The sequence below is a fragment of the Notolepis coatsorum genome, assembly GCF_963971535.1.
Source record: "Notolepis coatsorum genome assembly, chromosome: 11".
Classification (NCBI taxonomy): domain Eukaryota; kingdom Metazoa; phylum Chordata; class Actinopteri; order Aulopiformes; family Paralepididae; genus Notolepis; species Notolepis coatsorum.
Window position 1 is genome coordinate 3,955,397 of NC_140175.1, and position 18,711 is coordinate 3,974,107.

Genomic DNA, 18,711 nt, shown 5'->3' on the forward strand with positions numbered 1-18,711 from the left:
ACTTTCATAATAATAGATACCTCATTTATTGAACTTTCATATAATAGATACCTCATTTATTGAACTTTCATATAATAGATACCTCATTTATTGAACTTTCATATAATAGATACCTCATTTATTGAACTTTCATATAATAGATACCTCATTTATTGAACTTACATACAGTAGATACCTCATTTATTGAACTTGCATACAGTACATACCTCATGTATTGAATGTACATGCGTGCGCTCACACTTGTACACACACATACTCTTTACTTTAGATCTCCATATGACCTCTTTCACGTAAACCTACCGGAATACACACACATTTCAGTTCAATATGACACACTGCTACAGTATTGAACATTTAGCGACGATGGCAGATTTCATGATATATTTCCACTGATGTGTGTCTCGCTGGTGTATTTGCTGGAACCGGCTTGGATTGTGAACAAGAGGATGAATGTCGAGGGTTTCTCAGGTCATTATTTATCGCCAAAGAGATTGAGAAAGAAAATATGTTTTTTTTCATGAGCTGCCACTCATTTCAACCAATGACACCCAGTAATAAAAGCTTTGTGAAAGATTTGTGAAACTGAAATCTTTTGACCTTCTTCTGACCTTTATTTTACCAGGTAGTCACTTGAGATCAATGATCTCTTTTTCGAGCAAGACTTGGCCAAAATGGCAGCAAAACAAAAAACAAACATACAAGGCACAGACAAAAACATAAAAGGCAAAGTGGGGCAAGGGGATACATTTGAGCTGCAGCAAACAAGATTGACTGGGATTGGGGGGAGATTGGAGGGTGGGGTAAAAAAGGTAGAAAGAGGAGGGAAGGTGAGGCTTTGCAGGAGGTTGCTGGGGAGAGAAGGTCAAGTTAATGAATATAAAATATACCTATACCACATTATACAGTGAACCGCATCGACATTCTCCCATCTCATTCTTTTTAAAATGCCCATAATTTGAACTTTAAAATCGGATATGGCAGTTTCAGAGTTTACAAATTTGCTTTACAAATTGTCACTCGACCTTTTTTCTCTCGCTGTCCTGAGACGGAAGACGTGTGAATGACTCGACAACTTTACTCTTGATTTCATTGTTACTGTTGTTTCGTTGATGGAGGTGATTTTCATGTTTAACGCTTGTACCAGACAGTGGTTTATACATCATAGTTGTGTTACTTACGACCCTCCCCCACACTTTGCTTGCTTGCTCTATACTTGTTCCATTGTCTCACAGGATTGATTCAGATTCAGACAACTTTATTGATTCCACGTGGGGCAATTCAGATTGGTGGGTGGAGCTGGGGAGGGTCATCAGGGCACACCTGGGCCTTTAATACATTCAGGCTTCCTTTAGTCTGGGCTTCCTCTCTCCACCTGTCTGGTTACTTTTGTTTGGTTTAGAAGCCTGCCTTTGTTTTTACACTTCCAACATCCATGCTGCACACATACACTCTCATCCATGCACTGCTTACACACTGATACTCATCCATATTGGCTGACATGTGTTGTTCTTTTGGTACTTTTCTATAGTATATTTAAATAAATTCCTTTTATTTCGTAAAATCTTGTTACAAGCTTGAGCCAGCTCGTAACAGTGGCATGGAAACATGATGGTCAGTATTAAGAAATAATAACCCAAGAATACAACGGAGACAAGTCTTGAGTGTTAAGGAAAGTAAACAAAAGACGTATTTCGTATCTGTAATTGAGATTTAATGTTTCAGCAGAAGGAAATGACAGACGTGATCTCCGCAGGGACAATGGAGAGACTGATGGATAAATACTCTGAACGTCCTCACAAACACACACACGTTATCTACAGACACATCGACCAGAGGATTGTTGCTTCCGTCTGATAGTTAATAGTCACACAGAACCCGGTCACAATGGGAGACGTTGTGGATGATGATGAAAACACAAGACAGCCGGTAACAAAATCAACTAACGACGATAGAAGGACCTTTATCAAGAGACGTCAGCCATAATTACAGCAATCACAAGCTCTTCAGTGACATCGTTTAATACATAGTGTCCCTTTTATAAATGATATCGTATTGATTGAAATATAAGAAGTGATTTTAACCCTTTCACTGCCACACAACAGAAGGTTAGCCCTTTCACTGTGACAATACAGAAGGTTAGCCCTTTACTATCACACAACCGACGGCGATGCTCCATCATTAGCTCCGCATTTGCGGAGCTAATGATGGAGCATAGCCGTCGGTTGTGTGATAGTAAAGGGCTAACCTTCTGTCGTGTGGCAGTTAAAGGGGTGCCCGAGTGGCGCACCACATACAGCACTGCGGTGCCACACGGCCGACCCGGGTTCGACTCCCGGACCCGGTGATCTTTGCCGAATGTCTTCCCCGGTCTGTCTCCCATTCCTCCTCTCTCTCTCTCTCTCTCTCTACCGGACGGCCCGGTAGCAGAAATCAATAAAAACCTACAAAAACATAACTTAGTCCGAAAGGACAAGTAAACATTTAGAAATTATTTTAAAACAGTGATACGATACAGTAATCTCTTAATCTCGGACGTGGGATATTTCTTGCAAGATTGACTTTCTAAACTGGCAGGCATTGGTTAAAATATCTTATACAACACAACTATTTTTCTGGAGATAAAGGTTCCAGTAGAGTATGTATAACACCACACACAGGGACACAGTGTGTAGTACAGTGTGTATAACACCACACACAGGGACACAGTGTGTAGTACAGTGTGTATAACACCACACACACAGGAACACAGTGTGTAGTACAGTGTGTGTATAACACCACACACGGGAACACAGTGTGTAGTACAGTGTGTATAACACCACACACGGGAACATCAATATATGGGAATATATTGCATAACATTGGATCGTTCTCAAGTATCGCAACAGTTCTGCCTGTGCAGAAGTTGAGAGAAATGGCTTCTTGGGTGTAACTGTCATCACGATCATCATTATTAATAACTGTCATCACGATCATCATTATTAATAACGACAGCAGCTTCTTGGGTGTAACTGTCATCACGATCATCATTATTAATAACCGTCATCACGATCATTATTAATAACTGTCATCACGATCATCATTATTAATAACAACAGCTTCTTGGGTGTAACTGTCATCACGATCATCATTATTAATAACCACAGCAGCAACAAACTATACCCAAGTCCTGGAGGTTCAAGTGCAGATTAACATGGTAAAGAAAACATTTCTTTGTGCATGAAATGGAATGTGTCAAAACAAGAGGCGCACGTACAGTAGAAGCCAACATGTAACAAGACGTGTCTTAACAGGACAATAAAGACATGTCTTAACGGGACAATAAAGACATGTCTTAACGGGACAATAAAGATGGGTCTTAGCGGGACAATAAAGATGGGTCTTAGCGGGACAATAAAGACGGGTCTTAGCGGGACAATAAAGACGGGTCTTAACGGGACAATAAAGACATGTCTTAACGGGACAATAAAGACATGTTTAACGGGACAATAAAGACGGGTCTTAGCGGGACAATAAAGACCGTCTACAGCGGGGGACGATACAGAGCAGCTAATGTCCTCCTAGAGTCCAGACTGTAAACTGAAATACTGTATATAATTGATCTCTCGGATGAACCCGTCCGACCTAAGAGCCGATATGAATAGTTCAGAGGACAAACATCCTTCAGGATGAGTGTTTACAACATGATTTCAGTCATTCTCCTCACTACAAATGATGTTTTTCATGCGATATGACCAAGTTAACCACAGCAAGAGAACTGTGATCGTTTGGAGATTGTAATTCAATACAGCATCATTGAATATATATGATTTGCTAATTAGCTCTATGACTAAATATAAAGTAAGCTAGTAGGCTACGCGATTGATTCATTGTGATTACACTGGCTTGCATTCTTGATTAGATCAAGAATCCTGAAACCGATTCAACCAAACAGTTTATTATAACTATTATAGATATAGTAGATAGTGTGTTTATGTCTCTGGTTTCTTTTTACTTAAAAGGTGCTGTAAGTAGTATTCTTTTGTTAAAATAAGTGTTAACCTGTTCCACCCGTGGAATATTTTTGCCTAAAATATATACCTAGGTAAATGGAATATTGCTCCACTTCTACAAGGTCCATTTTCATATTCTTGGTATCTAGGGACAATCTATGGAATATTGTGTCTATTACTAGGCTTGCTTAAATTGTGATGAAACAAAGGAGAATATGAATTATGAATTTTCTTTGCATCTTTGACAGTGAATAACACCATGATAATAATGACCAAACTTAAGAAACTGCCACTGATCTCGTTCAGTACCCTCTTGAGATCATGTGTAAAAAAAACCTAAGGTTCTGTAGATACAGTACTGAATTCTCCCATCCGGACCAATGAAATTTGAAATATTATTATAGAATATAGAATATGATGCTTATAAATTACCTTATTATAGCCAATTCGCACATTTATATATATATACATATATTATCTTTCAAATGCCCAAGTTCAATTTGGATTTAGTATCACCAGGCGTGCATAAGAACAGATAATGATATCTACTGTAATTTACTGTACGTTTTTATTTTCACCACAGTGCAACCATTTTGAAACTAATTTCAGATCTAATTGTTGCTACATGCTAACAATAGGGAGGAGAAACTAACTGCGTTTCAATATTTGTCAAAAACATTACCTTTTGTGGCTTATTATCCCGAATAATAACAGTTATTGATATAATTCATTCAGAACGCTGAACTTTGAACCCCCATAGAATCTGCCAGGAAGTGTAGTTCGGAAAAATTCCAACGCTGATCCACAGCTATGCATGCCCTCGACAAAATGGCTGCAAAAAAACTACAATTTCCATGGTTCAAAATTTCCAAAATGGTCACCGTCTTATAACATGGGTCAAGCCAAATTTGCTTAAAACTGATTGGATAAAGTGGGAAGGGATACCAGAAGATTTATTTAGTGTTTACTGCAGAGCGGAGGGACTGGGAGACCCATGTTACTGACCAGACACTCTATATGTAGGAAAGTAGAGCTATTTGAACAAACAAAAACACCACTTACAGCTTCTTGAATCTAAGTTATTTTTAAGCGGCAGCTGACGCTAGTGAACTGCTGCGGTAAATAAAGTGCATAAAGATGGACCACAGCTTGTTAATAACAACCTCTAGATATAAAGATGGACGACAGCTTGTTAATAACAACCTCTAGATATAAAGATGGACGACAGCTTGTTAATAACAACCTCTAGATATAAAGATGGACGACAGTTTGTTAATAACAACCTCTAGACATAAAGATGGACGACAGCTTGATAATAACAACCTCTAGATATAAAGATGGACGACAGCTTGTTAATAACAACCTCTAGACATAAAGATGGACAGCTTGATAATAATAATAACCTCTAGATATAAAGATGGACCACAGCTTGATAATAATAACCTCTAGACATAAAGATGAGTCCCGCTCTTTAACTAAACACTAGAATAACTTCCCTTGATGAACCGTCTTCCTGAAACACCGGACGGCAGGCTTCAGTTCAGCCACAGTTGACGGCTTCGACGACACAAATACTCAAGTCTTTTAAAAGATCATTCTGTTTGGTCGAGTGATAGTGAGAGTCGTCTTTTGACCGACTCGAGTAGAACCCACTTGTTTGGACCAGTGTGACTCTTTTCATAGCGGTGAGAAGTAGTTCTATAGATATGCATTCTAATTACATCTCTACGTAGACTACTCTCGTTTTAACTGTCACGAGGAGGATCAAGAAAAGAGGGCGGGCTTTGAGAGGTCCATTGAGAGGAAAATACTGCATTAGAGGTTTTCTGGGCGCACCCTGGTCTGGAAAGATTTGCCTGGCGCGGCCATTTTGATCTGTGATTAGCTGATTAGAATCTTGCGGTGGACATGATGCACCCTTGTCTGGTGCCAGAGGTCGGAGGTTAGAGAGCCTTGCAGTGCACGTGGCGTCGGGCCGGACCGGACGGCGGGGGATCCCTCAGTAGGGGATCTGGTTCTGGTAGTACTGGAGCATGTCGTAGGTTTTGCTCCTAGTAGACAAGACACATACAAACAAACATAGTTAAGTGTAAGGAATGGTAGTGTGGTCACCTGACCAAATCAACGGAGAGCGAGACAGAGACAGACGGAGAGAGCGAGAGAGAGAGAGAGAGAGAGACAGAGAGAGAGACACAGATACACAGAGACAGAGACAGACGGAGAGAGCGAGAGAGAGAGAGAGAGAGAGAGACAGAGAGAGAGACACAGATACACAGAGACAGAGACAGACGGAGAGAGAGACAGAGACAGAGAGACAGACGGAGACAGCGAGAGAGAGAGACAGACGGAGACAGCGAGAGAGAGAGACAGAGAGACAGACGGAGAGACCGAGAGAGAGAGACAGACGGAGAGAGAGACAGAGACAGAGAGACAGACGGAGAGAGCGAGAGAGAGAGACAGAGAGACAGACGGAGACAGCGAGAGAGAGAGACAGAGACAGAGAGACAGACGGAGACAGCGAGAGAGAGAGACAGAGAGACAGACGGAGACAGCGAGAGAGAGAGAGACAGAGAGACAGACGGAGACAGCGAGAGAGAGACACACAGAAAGCGAGACAGAGACACAGAGACAGAGAGAGACAGACGGGGAGAGAGAGAGACAGATACACAGAGACAGAGACAGATGGAGAGAGCGAGACAGAGAGAGAGACGCACAGAGAGAGAGACACAGAGACAGAGACAGACGGAGAGAGAGAGAGACACAGAAAGCGAGACAGAGGGAGAGAGAGAGATGGAGACAGCCAGAGAGCGAGAGAGACACAGAGAGACAGAGACAGAGAGAGACAGACGGGGAAAGAGAGAGAGACAGATACACAGAGACAGAGACAGACGGAGAGAGCGAGACAGAGAGAGAGACAGAGAGACACAGAGACAGATGGAGAGAGCGAGAGACACACAGAGAGAGAGACACAGAGACAGAGACAGATGGAGAGAGCGAGAGACACACAGAGCGAGAGACACAGAAAGCGAGACAGAGAGAGAGAGAGATGGAGACAGCCAGAGAGCGAGAGAGACACAGAGAGACAGAGACAGAGACAGACAGACGGGGAGAGAGAGAGAGACAGATACACAGAGACAGAGACAGATGGAGAGAGCGAGACAGAGAGAGAGACAGAGAGACACAGAGACAGAGACAGATGGAGAGAGCGAGAGACACACAGAGCGAGAGACACAGAAAGCGAGACAGAGAGAGAGAGAGATGGAGACAGCCAGAGAGCGAGAGAGACACAGAGAGACACAGAGAGAGACAGATACAGCCAGATAGCGAGACAGAGAGCGAGAGACAGAGACAGTCAGAGAGAGACAGACGGAGAGACAGACAGACAGACAGACAGACAGACAGACAGACAGACAGACAGACAGAGAGTCAGACAGACAGACAGACAGACACACAGACAGACAGACAGACAGACAGACAGACAGACAGACAGACAGACAGACGCAGCTCGTCTCACCTGCTACTGAGGAAGCAGCTCTGGATGATTTTGATGATGTAAGCAGCGGCTTCCTTCTCGCTCATGTGAGGATTAAACCTGCCTCTGAAAACACGCAGACGAGAGAGAAAAGAAACGGGAATTACTTCCATAAAATGTAAATATCATAATTTCTCCGGTATTGTTCCTCCTCTCTGTCTCAATGCATGCATATTAACATGGGAACGTTAAGCAGTGCAATTTGAGTAGAGAATACTGTAAGTATAGAAACGTTATTGTCTGAAAGGTAACAACCAATAAGTGAAGCATATTACTAGAGAGACTGTCCCTCCCCCTCACTTCTGTTTCTAACATAAAAATAAAAATAAAAAGAGTTATAAACAGATTAAAAAAAAAGCAACACAGTAATGTTCGAAGTGGAAACGTATGTATTCCCTACCCCCTTCACACTCTATTATCTTATGCAACTCATATTAACTCATTTTCATACAACCCAAATTTGAAACTACAGTATGAAAAGAAAATATTATGAAAAGAAAATATCAGTAATAATACTAATGATAATCCCGCCGTGTACTATAGCCCCTGGACAGGGACGCCCGGGCTCAAGCGGTCAACACAACACAACGCCTCCTCGTCCATATACCTCGGAGATATAATCCTTTTATATGTTTTTTTTTAAGTAATTTATTGCTTTGTTTTAATTCCACACTCAAACCATTCCACAGATTCACTCCACAAACTGAAATGCAGATACTCTTCATTGTTGAATGAACAGCCTGTTTCTTGAAGTTAGACTCTCCTCTTAAATTGTAACCCCCCTCTCCATCACAGACATTTTGTTGGATGTGACCCCGGGAGTGAATTGTTTCGTGCTCTAAACATGATTTGTGCAGAGTCTTAAATTCAGCCAGGTCCCTGAGTAAAAACAGTGTTTGTGTGTTCCAGATATCCTACCTTATTGATCATCTTAATTGCTCTTTTTTGTAGTGTGCATAATGGTTTTACGTTACTTTTACAAGTGTTACCCCAAATCTCCACACAGTATAGTTCAGATATAGCAACTTGCAATGGGCCTGGTCTACAAGATACACTACACACCACTAAGGTACCCATGTACATGTCGAAATACTTCCCAAAGGTCAGTGAATACCACGACCACAACACCAGAGGGAGCTCCACAAATCATGTTCAATCCAGATTCGGCTCAAACAAGGGACTAAACACGTTTAGCAATTATGCCACATCAATGTGGAACGCCCTACCGAAAGCTGTAAAGGAATGTGAATCACTACCCACTTTCATAACCGCTCTTAACACTTTCAGTGCCACGGACGACATATCTCGTTTTATTAGGCCCCCCACTGAGTGCCCACGACGTCAAATATCATTTTATTTTTTTATTAGCGATCTGATTTCATATTTCATCAACCGAGTCTCCCGTTGGTACAGCAGCTCCTCCAGCAGCTCAGAATGGAAAAAAGCGCCCCCTATTGTCTATCCCTGTGTAACTGCAGGTCAGTCGCTTAGACTGGGATCAGACGATATGTAGAGGCGGAGCCAGCTGGCTCCTTGAGCTGGCAAGCTGTCTGCTCAACATGGAAGTCATCGCGGGACGGGAATCAGCCTGGAATATATATTCACAGTAGCCAATACTCAATCAATAAGCGTGATCGATATTTGGAATGGCGATCAGGAATTGGAATGATCTTTTTGGAGAACATCTGATCTGAGGTAAGGAATCTATTTTACCAGTCTTGGGATAATCTGAGCTGTATTCGCTGAGATCTCAGCGTGTCTCCTATGTGTGATGTGTCTGTGTGTGTGCGATCGCTGATGAGGAAATAAGAGAATCGATTTTTCAGATCGCCTCTATAGCGTGCATACGTACACATATACTATCGATAATCTAGCGTTTATTTGAAAACTATTCATAAATAGGCCGAAAAATGACAACGTTTTTGTGTATTCTAGAATATTCCAGTAAACGTCTTTTATCACGGAATCTTTATATTTTCCTTGAAAACGAGGGCTTTTCAAAATGCTATAAAACGAAAATGAACCGATAAAAAAACAATCCGCTTCGACAATGTTGACTGCAAACGAGTCATTGATAAGCGACGGGCAGATTAGACACATAGCCATAATTTAAAACATAGATTAGGCGTTTTTAACGCTAACATTGAAGTGGATGGTGGGCATTCAACCGGTAAATCAAGGTTAAGCTTGGGCTCTGAAAGTGTTAAAGAGCACCTACGGGAGGCTGCAATTCAAAACTGGCCCCCCTAAATGTCCAAATGTCTTACTTCAGCAGTTTGATGGTCTGTCCTCTGAAGCAGGGCAGCCCGGTGTCCAGCATCAGGGTCACCAGGGAAACCACAGCATCCATGTAGGGTCTGAGTGACAGCCGGGCAGACAGACAGGGAAACAATACATTTAGCAAATCAGCCTTCTGGATCAGAGCTGCAGAGTTCTGGAACACCATCCCATCACACATCCGCAGTACTGATACACTCAGGTCCTTCACACACACACACACACACTCTGTATTAACTCTGTATTTAGTATTAACTCTGTATTAACTCTGTATTAACTCGTATTTAGTATTAACTCTGTATTAACTCTGTATTTAGTATTAACTCTGTATTAACTCTGTATTAACTCTGTATTAACCCCTCACCGTACAGCCAGGTACCCTCGGACACACATCTCCATGAACCACTTGAAGGGCGTGGCCTCGATCTTGCCCCCCATGATCATCACCATCTCGTCCGTCAGCTTGATGTCGGGCTCCCAGCCCAGGTTCCCCCCGGGAGAGCTCTCGAACATGAACCCAAAGTCTGGAGGGAGAGATTCAAGGTTCAAGAGTGTATTAATCACATACTGTACACACCAGGGCATACAGTGACATGCGGTTGGCCATGCCCGCAAAAAAAACAATAGTAATAATAATAAAAAAATAACTAGAATAGACATGGTAAATAGACATGTTAAAAAATCGCTTAAAGGCACTGGATCCTATGTACACTCCTATACAATGTGCAGTTGTACTTCTATGTCCCTATGCTATACTTGCTGTTACTAACTATACCAGCGGTGCCCAACCTTTTTTGAACCAAGATCTACTTTTTAATTTACCACCTAGCCGAGAGCTACCAGCCAAAATTGTATATTGTAAGCCGTCATTTGAGGCTTTATAAAAGCAGCACAATGAACACAAATCTGTCAGTGCCGAGTCCGACCTCATCTTAAATAACAAACAGCATTGCTTGTTGTAGTTAACAAGGAGAGGCAGAGTTGATTTTGAAAAAACAATTTTTATTTAATTTCTTTTTAATCTAATTTTATTAATCGAGATCTACTTGAAATCAGCCCGCAATCTACCTGTCGATCGCGATCGACTGGTTGGGCAGCACCACTGAACTATACTATACAACAATCACAACAAGTTATTTTCTTAACGTGTCCTTTTCTTGTGTTTAAAGTGACCTGTGGTGCGTTTGTGTGTGTGTGCAGACTGTTGTGTGTGTGTGTGTGTGTGTGTGTGTGTGTGTGTGTGTGTGTGTGTGTGTGTGTGTGTGTGTGTGGAGAGATCAGTGCACACAGACGCACACAAACTATTCATTGTCTCCGTTCTTACGTTTCTGAGCTTTTATTTAAGCATTACATCACGCGCAGGAGTGGTTTGTGACCAATAAACCATGCCTATGGGTGGTCGTTAGACCCCCCTAGGCATGGTTTATTGGTCACAAATCACGACTGCAAGTGATGTAAAGCTTTTATACAACTGCCAGATTCATCCAACCTTATTTCTATACAATAAACACACATTAATCGAAGATTTATTGAAAAAACCATCCGCCAGAAAAAGTAGTTCCCACAACTACAAAAAAGACAAGTTGCCTCCATGTGGAAGCAGCTTGAAGTGCATCCAACCAAACTAACACATCCAACTGTGTATTATTGGAATGATTGAGAGAAGTTGCCTCATGTGGAAGCAGCTTGAAGTGCATCCAACCAACTAACACATCCAACTGTGTATTATTGGAATGATTGATTGAAAATTTTATTACCAGATGCAGAATGGGTACAATACAGTACGGCTCAATACACACAATTGTTAAGGGAATGCAGACCTACTTTCCATAGAACTTCATTCTTAGATGCTTCTATATAAAGTAGGTAAAACAAATTAAAAAGTCTTCTTTGCCCTATAGGAAAAAAACGTTTTCTTCGCCCTATTCTTTTATTTATTTTTTTAAACCTACTGTAGAGGGCCTAAACTTAACCAGTTGGAAACCAAGCGTACAGTAATAAAATTAGCAATCAATCAATCAATCAACTCAATAGGCCATGCTCACTTAGAACAGCGCAGCACCCAGCTCTCTGACTATCCCCCGCGTTGCAGGCAGAGTGTGTGTGTGTGTGTGTGTGCGTGCGTGTGCGTGCGTGTGTGTGTGTGCGTGTGTGTGTGTGTGTGTGTGTGTGTGTATGTGTGTGGGGGGGGGGGGGGGGTGTGGCGGTGGGTGGAGACTAGAGCGAGCGCTGACAGTCGAAAGGAAAAAGAAATTGAAAAAAAAATCGCAAATTAATCCATCAATCAATCCGCGATTTTTCTTTTGTTACAGAATGATTCAAGACCCATCAATTACATCATCCAACATTGTTTAAACGACTAAGACATTCGCTGTGACAGAATCGCTTGATATTTAGTCGTTTAGTCGCCATTAACATATCCATTTGTAAAGATTATTGGCCACCTTCTTGTGATCCGGCGGAGTGATGTGATGTGGGTCGGTTGTGGGCGGGTCCTGGGCCAGCAGCGTGGATTGTTGCCAATAAAGACGTGTTAATGGCCAATCAGAATCGAGAAATTTGCATGCCGTTGTATAAAGTTGCTTTTAGGACAGTTGTGTGTTTGCTTTTCTATGGAATTGTTTTCTATGTATTTCATATGTTTCATTTAGTTAATTGTGTTAAGTTTTTATGCTGTCGTCTTGGCCAGGCTGCGTGTATGCTTTCTACAATGCAGTTGGGTTTCCGGGTTCCTCTGATTGGCCACTAAGCCCACGTGACCCTACGCTATTACGCCCCCCCCCCTTATCGCCGCCAGTTATCGCTTATGCCCGCGCATGCGCATGAGCCGCGACAAACCCTCAGCCAGCCAGCAATACTAAGCTTCAGTTAAGCTAATTTATACCGTAACGAATCATTAAAAAAATATACTGTTAACTAGAATATGTTGTTTCTTTACACATATGTTGGATTATGTAATTGGTTTGTCATGACAAACCAATAAAAAATCGCGCGACTCGGGCTTCATCAGAAAGATCTCTTCGCCGAGAGGCATTCTATAAAGCTGGGAACAAGGTTAGTCCTTCTCAGCCAACCTCAGCGCGCGATTGGCTGAGGTTGAGTACAATGCCATGGTAAGCCAATCAAAGGTAGAGGTGGGCGGGTTCATCCAGTGTCTGCACACAGCGCGACAACACAAGCCAGTCAACGTGAGACCGCGGTCCGTGTACGTTTTGATAGTTGTTTTGGTGGCCAAATAATCCAAAACGAATCCAACGAACACACGCGAGCATTCAATGACAGACCGTGGGTCCACGAGCGTTTTTGTTCACTCTAGTCTTGTGTTAGTTGTGTGTTGCACTGCAGTAGTGGAGGCTCGCCTCTGCTGACATAGTGCTGCACTTCCTGGTTTAATAGCACAGTCTTCAGGTGCTCAGAGTCAGAGATATATATATCTGTATGTCATGCATGTCTTAAATGTCATGATTCGATTTGTACATAATCCAACATATGTGTAAAGAAACAACATATTCCAGTTGGTATATTTTTTTAATGATTCGTTACGGTATAAATTAGCTTAACTGGAGCTTAGTATTGCTGGCTGGCTGAGGGGTTGTCGCGGCTCATGTGCATGCCTGGCGGCGATAAGGGGGGCGTAATAGCGTAGGGTCATGTGGGCTTAGTGGCCAATCAGAGGAACCCGGAGACCCAACTGTGTTGTAGAAAGCATACACGCGGCCAGGCCATATCCGTGATCTCTGAGGGGGAATTCATAAGAAATAAAGTAAACGCACACAAGGTCACTATGATTCTATTTGTCCTGTAGTTAAGTGAACTGTACCTTTGACGTTTGTACAGTAGAGTTATGGAACTTGCAGCCTGAGTCAAATTTCTGCAATATGTTGCTCAAATTTAGTTTAGTTTGGATTAATCATATCTCACGTTTCTAATTTCCTTCGTGATGTCCAGAATGGCCTGAGACCGCGACTGTTCATCTGCGTGGTTGGCAACAAGTCTCTCAAGAATAGCCTTCAAGCTCGATTGTTTGTCAGTGTGGTAGATCTCGCTCCTCTCCAACATGGTCTTAGAGCTCAATTGTTCATCACATCGCAGAGTATTATGGTCAACAATCTTTTTGTACAGTTCCACCTGGTTGGCTTTCATCCTGGCCATGTCCCTAGCCAAAGGATCAACCTTCTTCCGAATTATATTAAAGCAGTACCAGATCCAACTGATGACCGTGCCCAAACCGATCAACATGAACATTTGAAGATATACGTCCTCAACGTCATTTATCTCCAAAGGAAAAAAACATATTGCATTCCATTTGCCGTATGTATCGATCGTGTATGGGTATGGTAACGGTAGTTATGGTAACAGTAGGTATGGTAACAGTAGGTATGGTAACAGTAGGTATGGTAATGGTAGTTATGGCAACAGTAGGTATGGTAACAGTACCTATGTGGATCAGGTGACCCTTGCTGTCCAACATGATGTTTCCGTTGTGTCTGTCTTTGATTTGGAGCAGGAACAGCAGGAGACTGTAGGCGGCCATGCTGCGGATGAAGTTATACCTGGCCTATAGGAGGAGAAGGATGAAGTTATACCTGGCCTATAGGAGAAGGAAATGGAGATACAATGAAGGAAAACATCATATTTTTACCCTCGCCTGGTACATAATCTTAATTTAAAAGGCAATATGACCATTATATCATATCTGGCTCCTGGCGGCTCATTCTTCCTGTAAACCTTCACTGTAATAATCTGAGAACTAACCAAAAGTAGGACTGACTGTTCACTAACCACCCAAAAAGTGTATAAAACAATCTCGCTATGCTTTAATTCCATTGCCTATATTTATGTCTTTCTACTATTACCCTGTCCATACCTGTACCCCCCCACTCCCCCTTGCAAATATAACTGTCAGTTTCAGGTTTGCATACAGTAGCAGGATAGGGCTCAGGATTTAAGGGCAACATCCCTCTGGTTAACAGTACTGTATATTTGCATATCTTGTATGTCACAAATGTAACAGTACTGTATACCTACCTATATGTCATGTATTGTTATAAATGTCATGATATATATCTGTATATCTGTATGGCCGCCGTAAATGTACAATGCCCCCACCCACCCCCTCCTAATGTACAGTTTCCTCCCCCTCATATGTATATATTTTCTGTTAGGATAACAGTACTGTATATTTGCATACATTTGCATATGTATGTCATAAATGTCAAGATATATATATCTGTATGTTGCGTATGTTATATATGTTATGATGAATTGAAAATGGGGGACCCTGATGTAAACAAGAAGACGAAAGACTTTCTCTGGTCTGCATCCCCTTAACAATTGTGTGTATCGAGCCGTACTGTATTGTACCCATTCTGTACAATCTGTTAATAAAGTTTTCAATCAATCAATCAATCCAAACCTTCTGGAAGGCCAGGGTGGACTCGTCTCCGTACTGGTTGCGGAAGTAGTCGTACATGCCGAAGTCCGTCTGCCTGCCGAGCTGGTCGCGGGACTTACAGTCTGGGATGCACTCGATCACACCACACTGGGAGACAGAGGCCTCGGTTAATAGAGGGGGGGGGGGGGGGGGGGGGGGGGGGGGGGGCGGGGGAATACATATGGCTGGTTTTACAGACGGGAATGAATTAAGGCTAAAGATTTGTTCCCATAAAGGAGACTTATGTAACATAATTGATGAACACTGGTTGGGGGCCCCTCCTAAGAATGATTTCCTAGGGCCCCAATAGACCCTAGCAGTGCCACTGCGCGCGCACGCGCGTGCACACACACACACACACACACACACACACACACACACACACACACACACACTGAATGGATTTGATAGCTGTCATTTCTGCGCGTCTGTCTTCGACACCTGAGAGTGACACCTCCCTCAGCCCCGCCCCCTACGACTCAACTGTAGTTATTTAGACAGCTAGGGAAATGATACAGCCGGACAAGTTAACAATAATTAACCCATTTACAAGTCGTCTTACACATAGCAAATAAGGAAACAGACAGAGAACATTTCAAAGCACTAGAAATGGCGAATATCACATTTTTGACCTATTTCTGAATCGCGCAACATTTTCGGCATTTCTGAAGAATCCTCTCCGCCGAGATGAGGCCGCTTAGACCGTGCCGCCCGCGGGTTGGGCGACCTCAGAGGGTGTAAAGGCGCCCTCACCCCGGGGGCAGTAGCCACCACTCGGTAGGGGAACCCTAACTCACCCCGGGGGCAGTAGCCACCACTCGGTAGGGGAACCCTAACTCACCCCGGGGGCAGTAGCCACCACTCGGTAGGGGAACCCTAACTCACCCCCGGGGGCGGTGGCCACCACTCGGTAGGGGAACCCTAACTCACCCCGGGGGCGGTGGCCACCACTCGGTAGGGGAACCCTGAACCCTAACCCCATGACCCTTGAACCCCATGACAAACTCACCCCGGGGGCGGTGGCCACCACTCGGTAGGGGAACCCTAACTCACCCCGGGGGCGGTGGCCACCACTCGGTAGGGGAACCCTGAACCCTAACCCCATGACCCTTGAACCCCATGACAAACTCACCCCGGGGGCGGTAGCCACCACTCGGTAGGGGAACACAAACAGATCCAGGCCGACCAGCTGGAAGATGTTCTTAAACAGACCGATGATCTGCAGAGCCAGCATGTCCTGGTGGAGAGAAGGAGAGAGGGGGGGGAGGGGGGAGAGAGAGAGAGAAAGAGAGAGAGAGAGAGAGAGATGGAGAGAGAGAGAGAGAGACGGAGACAGCGGGACAGAGAGACAGAGAGACAGAGAGAGAGAGAGAGAGAGAAAGAGAGAGAGAGAGACCGAGAGACAGAGACAGACAGAGAGACAGATATTTGGGCCAATATCAGTATCAATATGGGTTAAATTATTGCGTATATTGTATTGTGTGATGACTGAATAAACTACTACTGCTATCAGGAGGTCAGGTCAGGTGACGTAGCTATCAGGAGGTCAGGTGACGTAGCTATCAGGAGGTCAGGTGACGTAGCTATCAGGAGGTCAGCTGACGTAGCTCTACCTGTCTGCAGTCGTCTCCCACTTTAAAGATGGCGGCCTGCCAGCTGATGCTGCTGCGCGCCTCCCTCCGCGTTCTCCTCCCCCTCGTCCACCGAGTCCGAGGTGCAGCGCATGCCCTCCTTCTCCAGCTCGCTGACGCCGCAGTGCTTCACCTTGAACTTGGCCAGGTAGGGCGCCTTGGCCGCGCTGGTGGGGGAGGAGCATAATATGTTTATTAGGGCTGTCAGTTTATCGCGTTAATTAGATTAATTAATTACACAGCAAATTATCGTGTTATGAAAATTAACTCAAAATTATAAATAATTTAAAAAAAAACATAATTTTTTTATCTCATTCATTCCATAAGATGGTAGAATAAACATTTACAGATATATATTTTTTTTATGGTCCATTTGCATGTTCTTGGTATCTGAATCTATGGATCTCAGGGAATGTATTCCCAGTGTCAGAAATACTGTGTCTGTTACTAGGCTTGAGTAAATTGTAATGAACCAAAGGAGAATATCAATAAATTTTTTTTTATCTTTGACTGTGAATAACACTAAATGCTAAAATTGACCAGACCTGAAAAATCTAAGCAAATGAATAAATGGAAGATGATTAAACAGAAGGTTTTGTAGATACAGTACTGAATTCTGCCATCCGGACACATGCAATTTGAAATATGATTATAGAATATCAGGCCTAAAATGGTTATGCGATTAAAATGCGATTAATTAGATTAATTAATTACAAATCCTGTAATTAATTTGATACATTTTTTGAATCGCCTGACAGCACTAATGTTTATATATCACTGGTAGAGTAGGAACATATATGTTTATATATCACTGGTAGAGTAGGAACATATATGTTTATATATCACTGGTAGAGTAGGAACATATATGTTTATATATCACTGGTAGAGTAGGAACATATATGTTTATATATCACTGGTAGAGTAGGAACATATATGTTTATATATCACTGGTAGAGTAGGAACATATATGTTTATATATCACTGGTAGAGTAGGAACATATATGTTTATATATCACTGGTAGAGTAGGAACATATGTTTATATATCACAGGTAGAGTAGGAACATATGTTTATATATCACAGGTAGAGTAGGAACATATATGTTTATATATCACAGGTAGAGTAGGAACATATATGTTTATATATCACTGGTAGAGTAGGAACATATATGTTTATATATCACAGGTAGAGTAGGAACCAGGGGTGTAAAAAGTACCCAGAAATTATACTTAAGTGAAAGTATGGGTACCGTCTCAAAATCGTACTCAAGTCAGAGTAAAAGTCAAAAGGATTCTACTTTTAAATGTACTTAAGTACTAAAAAGTAAAAGTTAATTTCTTTTTTCCGGGGCAATGAAATGTTCCGTTTCGTCCTCTTCATCACTATCGTCTGTAGCTTGTCACTCTGACTGTCTATTCTTCTGATAGCAAAGATCCCCGCTTTCCAGTCTCGCACAAGGACCAATCAGCATGGGTATGGGCGGGTTCATTTTCCATTGATGGGGATTTGATTGGCTGTCTTTAAATAAAGTGCGGCCGCAGGATTAATAACGTTAACGTTAGTTCGGCCAGAGAAACAAATATACTCATTAAAATGGTTGGACCTGCGAGATTTGTACTTTGTAGGTCTGCATTTTAAATGTAAGGAGTAAAAAGTATGTTTTTTTTCTCTGAAATGTAATTGAGTAAAAGTACAAGTATACAAAACCTAATAATACTTGAGTAAAGTACAAATCCCCAAAAAGAGTACTTAAGTATTGTAACAAAGTACAATTACTCAAGTACTTTACACCCCTGCTAGGAACTAGGAACATAATGTTTATAATATATTATCAGGTAGGGCTCCTTGG

The 18,711-nt window shown here is 42.5% G+C and overlaps 1 protein-coding gene across 1 annotated transcript in view; it reads right to left on the minus strand.

Annotated features, from left to right (window-relative positions):
- Positions 1 to 1,698: 1,698 nt before the first annotated feature.
- The window catches only part of pi4kaa (phosphatidylinositol 4-kinase, catalytic, alpha a), a 144,460-nt gene continuing 127,447 nt past the window's right edge, over positions 1,699 to 18,711 (minus strand). The window contains exons 50-54 of the mRNA XM_084325266.1: positions 14,236 to 14,356; positions 10,163 to 10,322; positions 9,789 to 9,878; positions 7,504 to 7,587; positions 1,699 to 6,040 (exon numbers count right to left, since the gene is read on the minus strand). Of these exons, the coding sequence (XP_084181392.1) occupies positions 5,989 to 6,040; positions 7,504 to 7,587; positions 9,789 to 9,878; positions 10,163 to 10,322; positions 14,236 to 14,356 (507 nt within the window). The 3' untranslated portion in view covers positions 1,699 to 5,988. The remainder of the gene's footprint in view (positions 6,041 to 7,503; positions 7,588 to 9,788; positions 9,879 to 10,162; positions 10,323 to 14,235; positions 14,357 to 18,711) is intronic.